Genomic DNA, 9529 nt, shown 5'->3' on the forward strand with positions numbered 1-9529 from the left:
CACTTGTCCAGTTTGCAAATTGCATTGCAGTGCTCAACAGTTGAAGATATTTCAGGGAATACCTTTTATAGGTCTTGCTTTTGTTTCATTTAACATTTTGAATGTTATTAGTTGTTGCCCCAATATATCCTATTCCTAATATCGGCTGCAGCAAAGACCCTATGCCTCCATTGTCAGTCTCCAGCCCTGTAATGTACAAAGGGGTTAACATAGTACAGAGTTAATCAGTGACTTGTACCTTCAACCCTGAGTGAACACCCAGTCTGATTTGCTAACATGTTGCATAAAGCTTTCCTGCATTGTGGAAAGACAGTCTGTATTTGTTTTGGAAGAGTTACGGAAGGATACAAACATGACCAGAAATACTGAAAGAAACATTGAATTAATGGACAAATATCTTTCAGAGGGTGAAAAGATTGCCCCAGAAGACATGCTGTTTTCCTACAGAGATATTTTATTCCCTGCTTCAGTTAGTAGCCCAGAGACTTTGGAAGCTCTGAAATCCTTTGAAGCCAGGAGCGATGATGTGATTCTAGTAGGCTATCCTAAATCAGGTGGGTCTTGTTTTTTTGATCAGTAGTCAAATACAAAGTGCTGCAATCTAGAAGTTTGAGCCATCATTTAGCACAGTAGTAATTCCCGAGAAAAGCTTATGGTAACATCAGAGTTCATAGGATCATGAATTGAAGTTGTAAGGCATATCTGGAGGTCAAATAATACAACCTCCTGTTCAAAGCCAGGGAAAGAGCTAACCTTCAAAGTTAGGTTTGGTTGTTCAAGGCCTTGTCCAGAAGAGTTTTGAAACATTTGAGGGTGGAGATTCACCACCCGCTGAAATCTTTTACAGTGCTTTCCTATGACAGTGTTTTTTTTGGGGGGAGTGGGGGGTTGGGATTTTGTTTGTTTGTTTGTTTTTACATCAATGCATTCATACATCCTTGTTGTGATAAAGGCACTGTCTTCATTATAAGAGCAATGGAGGTGTGCTTCTGCTTCTATTGAGGGATGGGATGTGTTTCTGAAGCAAGCAGGGTGGCACTTCACAGTATCTGCTTGACAGCTCTGTCCCTGTTGGCTTTTGTCATACCCTTGTTTATTATTGCCCAGTGTCGTGACTTAACCTCAGCTGGCAACTCAGCCGCACAGGGGCCACTCACTAATTCAGTCCTGGTGGGATGGGGGAGAGAAACAGAATGGTAAAAGTGAGCGAAGTCATGAGTTGAAATACAGACAGTTTAGCAGGTCAAACAAGAACCGTGTGTGCAAGCAAAGCAAAATAAGGAATTATTTCTTAGTGGCAGACAGATGTTCAGCCATCTCCAGGGCTCCATAACATGTGACGGTGACTTGGTAAGACAAGTACCATGACTCTCAACATTCCCCTTTGGGGAATATTCTTTAGGTCAGTTGGGGTCAGCTGTCCCAGCTGTGTCCTCTTTTAATTTCTTGTGCACCTTCAATCTACTCTCTGGTGGCTCATTGTGAGAAGGCCTTGGTGCTGTGTAAGCATTGCCTGGTGTAACAAAAATGTCTCTGTGTTATCAACACTGTTTTCAGCACAAATCCAAAACATAGCCCCATACCAGCTACTATGGGGAAAATTAATTCCATTGCAGCAAAACCAGCACACATACTTGTTGAAAGGCTAAAGTACAATATAGAACAAAAGTGGTTCACATGGAACCAGATTGACAATATATCCTGTCAGCCAGGTTTACATGGAAAAGTGCAGTTGAATGAATGCACTTGTGGTGTCCTTATCCTTTCAGGAACCAACTGGCTTGAACAAATGGTGCAGGAGTTGGCGGATGCCAAATATACAGAAGAGGAAAGAAAAGAGAGAATAAATGCTGAAAAGAAGGTAGAGACGTTTCAGCGTCTAGAATTTGGAGATCCTGGAATATATGAGGTAAGCAGGAAATTAAAATATTGGCACTGCTCTACTTACAAGTAGTAATAGCTGAAAGAGAATTGCTGATCTCAGAGGTAATGAAGAGCCTAGAGCCTTAACAACAGCTATGTTCTACACAAGTAGCATGTGCTATTGCCCTTGGTGTCTCAATACAAAGGCATTCAGAGGGCACACAGGGCTGAGAAGCCACAGGGTACTCCTGCCCTGGAACCAGTGGATTTGATCAGTAAGACCTTTCTTTTGGGTGTCCTGTCCTCAGGCCTGTCTCATGCAAAATGATGTTTGGTGGCAGAGGCTGGCAGAAGCCTACACCACCAGTGCATGCATTCCTGTGAGTTTTCCAAGGGATAAGATCCTTATTCTTTGGACCCACAGTTCTTGAAAAGGCACATCACTGAATAAGCTACTTCTGTCTTGTCACCTTTCTCCCTACTTTCTTTAAAGAGGATGAAGAAACTGCCTTCCAGAAGAATTATAGTAACCCATCTGACACCTCAACTCTTGCCTCCATCCATTTTCCAAAGCAAGGTGAGTCTTCTCTTTGCAGCACACTGCAAAAGCTTTTTCACCTCAAATTAACTTCTCTCTGTGTGAGATGGGTTTTCTGCTTTTTCACCTGGGCTGGTCAATAGACAGGTAGATTTCCAAGGTTGAAGGGACAGCTCTGTGAGCTAAGGCTGTGAAAAAACATCCTCTCCCAGCAGCATCTCTGCTCACTATTATGGCTTGACCCTGTCCAGATGCCAGGGGCATATTAAAACCACTCCACTACCCTCCCTCCTCCCTCTGCAGCTGGACAAGGAGAGAGGAAGAAAAAAACAGCAAAGGAATTTCATGAGTGGAGATAAGGATTGAGAGAAGGCAGTGTTAACAGGCAAAACAAACTCAGAGTGAGGATAAAACTTAAATTTTTTACTAACGGAATAAGAGCTACAGAGTAAGAAATAAAACAGTCTTAAACACACTTTCCAACCACCCCTCCTTCCTTCCATGTTCTCCCTCCTCCCCCTGCATCAGTGCAGGAAGAGAAGTCTACCCATAGGGCAACAGGTCTTCCAAGTCTGCTGCACCTGTGGGTCACCCTTCCGTGGGCTGCAGGGAGCAGCCTGCTCCACCATGGTCTTCACCATGGACTATGGGGGAGCTAAAGCTCTGAGTCCTTCCCCTGTCCCGTGGGGTCCTTCCCACGAGAGACAGTCCTTGATCAACCTCTCCAGTGTGAGTCCATCCACCCCTCGGGCAACAGTTCTTTTCAATCTGTTGCCCCATGGACTACTTCCCCAAGGGGGTGCAGTTCTTCGTGGGTTGAGCTGTACCTATGTGGGTCTCCCATGGGGGCCACAAGTCCTACCCAGAAAAAACTGCTCTGGTGTGGGCTTCCCTCTCCACGGGTCACAGATCTTCAGCAGGACTTTGCTCCATTTTGGGCCTCCCACAGGGGGTCACAGCCTCCTTCATGTATCCTCCTGCTCCAGCATGGACTCCTCCATAGGCTGCAGGAGGGTTTTCTGCACTCCAATGGTTCTTTATGGGCTGCAGGGCCTTCAGCTCTAAGTCTTTGCCCTGCTTCTGGTGGAGGGGGGGGGGGAAGGCCTCCCCCTCCGGCTGCACTGACCTTGGTGACTGCTCATTCTCCCACAATGGAACTTCTTCTGCCCAAGAACCTTCTCCTCCCCCCTTCTTAAATATATTATCACAGAAGTGCATCTCATTGGCTCAGCCTTGGCCAGCAGCAGGAAATCCCTCCCAGAACTGACTACCATTGGCTTTTCATAGGACAGTGAAAGGTTCTAGTAGCTTCTAACAGAAGCCACCCTATCCCCTACCCCCTCCCCTAAAACCCAGCCACAGGTTAAACCCATGACACTGGCTCAAGAGGGCTGTTGGTGGGTTTGTCTCTGGGTTAACTGTCCCTTCAAATCTCCTTCAGAAAGGTGCTTCCAGGTTTGTGTCAGACAACTGAGCAAGATGAGGAGTTACTCTTTTTGTTTTAACTTGCTTCCAAGACCAGGGTACCTGTGAAAAAGCCACCACAGGCTGAGACTAAGATAATCTTAAATAGGAGTTGTTGCAGAGTGAAGCTAGGGAACTTCTACAGCCTACTTGTGTCTCTCTTGTTCAGTAGCCCATGAGCTCATTTTTCTGGAGTAGAACTAGGTCAGAACTGTCTCAAGGGAGTCACTGAAAAGCTTCGTTTTCAACCTGAAGCTCACATTAGTGGCAAGTAACCTGCCAAAGCTCTGATTTCTTCTCAAGAAAATGAAATTAGACCAGTATTATATAGTCTGGTGGGCGAGTAAATTTGCAGACAACATCAGTTTGGGTGGGAGTGTTGTTTTACTGGTAGTCTCCGTAGAGGGATTTGGACAGATAATGGGCAGAAGCCAATTTTATGGGGTTCATTATGGTAAGTACTGGGTCCTACCCCGTAACAACCCCATGAAGCACTACAGGCTTTGGGAAGAGTGGCTGGAAAGCTGCCTGGTGGAAAAGGACCCGGGGGTGCTTGCTGACAGCCAGCTGAACATGAGTCAGCATTGTGCCCAGGTGGCCAGGAGAGTGAATGGCATCCTGGCTTTTATCAGAAATAGTGTGGCCAACAGGACAAGAGAAGTGATTATCCCTCTGTATTTGGCACTGGTGAGGCTGCACCTTGAATACTGTGTTCAGTTTTGGGCCTCTCACTATCCTATAAGAAGGATATTGAGGTACTGGAGTGTGTCCAAAGAAGGCAACGGAGCTGGTTAAGGGTCTGGAGCACAAGTCTTATGAGGAGCAGCTGAGGGAGCTGGGTTTGTTTAGCCTGGAGAAAAGGAGCATCAGGGGAGACCTTATTGCTCTCTACAACTGCCTGAAAGGAGGTTGCAGCCAGGTGTGGGTTGGTCTCTTCACACAAGTAACAAGTGACAGGACAAAAGGAAATGGTCTCAAGTTGCACCAGGGGAGGATTAGATTGGATATTAGAAAAAAATTATTCATGGAAGGTTGTTGAGCATTGGAACTGGCTGCCAGGGAAGTTCTTGAGTCACCATCCCTGGAGGCATGTAAAAAGTGCTTAGGGACATGGTTTAGTGGTGAACTTGGCAGTGCTTAGTTAATGGTTGGACTCAGTGATCTTAGAGGTCTTTTCCAAACTAAATGATTCTGTGATACTATGACTCTATGTGATGTGTTGAGAAGATGGTGTTTTGGTCAGCCATCAAATCATAACCACATTATGTGTTTTCTTCCTCTAGATCCTTGTGTTAGTTCGGAACCCCAAGGACACAGCAGTCTCCTATTACCACTTCTACAACAACCTGACACTGCTGCCATCCTTTGCCTCCTGGGATGAATACTTTCCAGACTTCATGAATGGGAAATGTACTTTGCCCTGCATCCTCTGGCATTCCTCCTTACATGAGGGACATACACAGAGACCTGTGCATGGGAATCCTACTCTAACATACCTTGCCAAGGCACTCCCAGAACAGACAGACAGGCGCATATTATAGCAGAAACAGGGAGTACCAGAGAATCAGTTTTGCCTTCAACTCAGAACAGAGATCATGAAAAGTTTTAACTTAACTTTTCCATTCCCACAGCAGAGCTTGTGGTTTGGTGCTACCAAGTGGTCATAGGTGGGGCATTCTGCACTGACCTTAGGAGAAAGAACAGACATGTTGAGCTGGTCACTACTTCACCATCCCAGTGCCATGCTTAGAGAGCTGTCTTGACTGATTGATTTGATTTAGGGCCTGTTTTGGGGAGTACTCTATCAGCTATACCTCTTCTTTCTCTGCAGTGGCCTGGGGATCCTACTTTGACCACCTAGTGGAATGGAACAAATACATCGACAATGAGAGGATCATGACAATAAGCTACGAGGAACTCAAAGAGGTGTGACATTTCATCCAGCTCTTCCTTGATGAGTGTACTATGCAACCCTTCTGGTATATATGTGTGTGGGGAAGTAGAAACTCTTGAGTCAAGCCTGTCAGCCCATTTGGAAGGGTGTGCCTTTCTGAGCTACTCTTATGTTTGGGGGAGGCCTATGTGGGTTAGAAGGAGGATATTCTTGCCTGTTTGTGAAAGGAGTCATATCTACCAGAGGCACACCTGCTTTGAGGAAAGAAGAAAAAGCCTTGAAGCTGAGGGCAGTATGTGTGGATTTCCTCTCTGTTAGAGCTCTTAGAATTCCTTGGTGACATATGTGGGAGACAGCCTCCTCTGCTGCACTTCCCACTAGATTCTGGCTCCATGCCACAGCCACACTATCAAATCTTTTGTTTTCAACTCTGTGCTATGTACCTTTGGGCAGGACCAGGTACAGGGGATGAAAAAGATTGCTGCCTTCTTTGGATTCTCCCTCTGTGAGGAAGATTTTTTGAGAATTGCCAAGAAGACCAGTTTCAAAGCTATGAAAGAGAAATCCAGTGAAACCCACGGAAAGTTTGGGGATGTCCTCTTCAGGAAGGGTAAGTCTCTGCAAATGGAGAATCTACCTTCTGAAGTATAACTCTAGAAGGAGTTTTGAATATGTTTCCTCACTTAACCATGAACTCACTGGACTGTGTAAATTCTCTCCTGTAGCACCTGTACAAGTTTCTACCAGTGATGGGATTTGGGGGCTGTTTGTGAGAAATTTATCAGAGAGCCAGGCTTAGTGTTCTCAATCATTGCTTCCATGTTGCTCTTTTTTTGTGTAGCCGACGTTAGTTAGGCAAGTGAGGTGCGAAGATGCAGGCCAATGCTGGTGAGGTTATGCCAACAACTATGCACCAAGTCTGCCTGGGCTCTATGGTTACTCTGTGCAGAGGGGTTGTGGTGTGGCCTTTGCCTGTTGGTCAGGTGATAAGGCTGCACATGCCACTTCATAAAAGTCCCCTTCGGGAAGAGGTGTGCTAATGGGACAAGAGTCTCTTGAACCTCAAGGGAATGCATTGCTCACTGCTCTGCTGGCCTCATAGGCATCTTATTGTTACCTATTCAGTGAGAGCTTAATGTCTCCTCTCAATGGATGTGTCAGTGGTGACCCCAGAGATGGTCCCTCGCAGACCTGGGGCCAGCGTCGGAGCTCTGGCAGCCCACCTGCTCCCCGTGGCATCAGGAGTCTCTGGTTTCTGAATACTCCGGGTATGGGCTTGCTTTAATCCCTTTCCTTCACCCCTCCTTGGAGGAAGAGGGATTTAGCCACTCTCCTCTCTACCACCTACCACATGAAACTTCCCTCTTCAGAGGAAGCCATTGATGAATGAGCTTTCCCTTGTGACAAAAGCAGATTCTCCTCCTTCTGTGTAAAAGATTCATGAAGCCGCCATGGAAGCCCCTCTGGAGGGGGAGGGTTGGCATGCAGGCAGCCCACCAGCAGTGCTCCCTGTGGTCTGGCTATAGCCTTTCATTCTGATCTTTGCTACCTTGCTTCTCCCAGGTAATCAGACTTCTCAGGGGAATAAATCAGATCCTGCCTTGTGTAGGCAATGACTCTGTCCCGTTGCTGTGTAGGTATTATTTTCTCCCAGGAGCATCTTCCTTCAGTTTTTTGTACTTGTTTTACACAGGGGTTGTTGGAAGCTGGAAAGATCTCTTCTCTGAGGCTCAGAATGAAGAAATGTACCGGAAATTTGAAGATACTCTAGGAGGAACAAAGATGGCAGCAAAGATAAAATATGATGTGTACTGCAAGGCCTGAAAATAAGCAGATGAGTAGCATGACAGCAAGTCATGTTCCAAAGATGTTTCTCCAAACGTGGATAGTCCCCATTTTTCCTTCCCATGAGAGAACAGAAAAACCCCTTTAAGGACTATCTGGTATCTCCAAGAATTTGGGTGGTAATTCTTTGGTGGGTCCTGGGTCTAGGGCATGTGCTTTGCTTGATGTAACCAAATAAAATGTGTGTATACCTCGAGTGAATGCCTGGTGTTCTTCCAGGAGGGATATGGTGCACAAACATCATAGCACCAGTCTAGCGGCCTCCCTGTGTCTGCTCCATGGCCTGAAATGGTTAATAAGGCCTCTGCAGCGCTCAGTGGTGAGGCAGAGAGACCAACACAGAGTCTCTCCTTCTGACACACAGTGGACTTTACATGGATATATGGTGTGGATCTAAACCCACAAATGTCTGTGTATAGGGAGAACATGATAGTCTGGTTTTAGATCTGACATGGCTACCATGGTGTTGACAGGTCAGAAAAGCCTTTGGCACTTTGGCTTCACACATTGATGAAGGGTGGGACTTCTTGAGCTCTTACAGTCATGAACTCTTAAGCAACGAACAACTATATGTTTTCTGAAGTGTTTTGCTCCCATTGGCCTCTCTGGGAAAGTAAGTGGCAAGTAGGAAGGACCATGACATTCAAATGAGAGGATCAGGGGAAAGAAGCCCCTTGATGATCCTGTAACTAAATTAGCGTGAAGTGGCTTTATTCAACAATAAATACATTTATACTACATAGTTATGTTTTCCACACCCTCCTTGCTTATGTCAGTGTCCTTGCTTACATCTATGCAAAACTTGCTGCATGACCTCTTGTCACAACCATTCTTTTGAGAAACCAGAAAAACTAAGGAAATGTCTGTCTGGCAAAGGGAATTCAGTTCCTTGGAAGAGGGATTTCTCTGACATATTCCCAGACAGATCTATCTGTCGGACACTTACACTGAACTAAGATTAAAAACAGAGCAATCAGCAACCAAAAATATAATTAAAAAAATTGGAAAATTGTTAAGTCCCTGTCCAAGTGGTCCTCAGGACTGCCCCCACCATGCCCATGACCCAGGATCCCATATCAGCCCCTGGGGCTGTCATCCCCTGCTCCAGTGATGCCTCAGCAGAATCAGACTTCAGCTCCTCACAGTCTGCGCTGTCTGGCCAGCAGCCCTGCCAAGCTGAACCCATCCACAGACCCACATGCCGGCCAATCCTCAGCCCATCACTTTTTCCCAGGAAAGTGTTTGAATCCCGCCCTGGTGCTCCCAGCTACCCTGCACCTGGCTGGAGGATGGGATGGGCACTAAGTGCTGGGCCCTGCCTCATGCCTCCCTGGCAGGAATAATGAGAAGTGCTGTACATTCATCTTTGATGGGCCACTCACAACCTACTTCCCAGTCAGATTTTCTAAATGTCTGTGCAAGAGCTGCCCATGTGAAATTGCTTTGCTTGGAGAGGTATGTTTGTTTGAACTTGACGATTCTGGGTTTGTAGGTTTTCATTTCCGGAAGAGAAGGACTTCATCTTATTCTGGGCTTCTGTGGATAAAAAGAGACAAGCCACCATGACCCATAATTTTGGAATTAATAACATTTTGACCTAATACTTAGTACAGATCCTTTTCTATTTACTACATGGTGATATCAAAAGCTATCTAGATAACAGAAAGCAGTGTGCAATCTCAGTGTCTACAAGGAGTTGGACAAGGAGTCGAACAAAGGAACAAGACTGACAAAAAATGGGAAACCATCCCTGAAATACTCAAAAGGCTTTTACTAAAATGAAAAGGGGACATCTCAAGATCTATTGGGTTTTTTCCCTGCAAAGGCATTTAGCAGCCTGAGGGGCCTTAGCAGCCCAGAAACTTTGGAAACTCTGAAATGCTTTTGAACCAGGAGTGATGATGTGATTCTCATCAGCTTTCCTA

The 9529-nt window shown here is 45.8% G+C and overlaps 1 protein-coding gene across 1 annotated transcript; it reads left to right on the forward strand.

Moving 5' to 3' along the window:
• Positions 1 to 341: 341 nt before the first annotated feature.
• LOC113983172 (sulfotransferase 6B1-like) lies at positions 342 to 7800 on the forward strand. Its single transcript, XM_039379545.1, has 7 exons — positions 342 to 554; positions 1770 to 1909; positions 2357 to 2440; positions 5149 to 5275; positions 5697 to 5791; positions 6213 to 6369; positions 7453 to 7800. Exons 1-7 carry the CDS (start codon positions 353 to 355, stop codon positions 7581 to 7583), a joined length of 936 nt encoding a protein of 311 aa, XP_039235479.1. The 5' UTR covers positions 342 to 352; the 3' UTR covers positions 7584 to 7800.
• The last annotated feature ends 1729 nt before the right edge of the window (positions 7801 to 9529 follow it).

This window comes from Pipra filicauda, unplaced genomic scaffold (genome assembly GCF_003945595.2).
Source record: "Pipra filicauda isolate LSUMZ 115617 unplaced genomic scaffold, ASM394559v2 scaffold16_size7369187_pilon, whole genome shotgun sequence".
Lineage (NCBI taxonomy): Eukaryota > Metazoa > Chordata > Aves > Passeriformes > Pipridae > Pipra > Pipra filicauda.

Coding starts and splice junctions, on each gene's coding strand:
- LOC113983172 (XM_039379545.1), top strand. CDS start 353: ATGACCAGAAATACTGAAAGAAACATTGAATTAATGGACAAATATCTT. Junction 1,910..2,356: donor GAGATCCTGGAATATATGAG/GTAAGCAGGAAA, acceptor CTTTCTTTAAAG/AGGATGAAGAAACTGCCTTC. Junction 6,370..7,452: donor GGATGTCCTCTTCAGGAAGG/GTAAGTCTCTGC, acceptor TGTTTTACACAG/GGGTTGTTGGAAGCTGGAAA.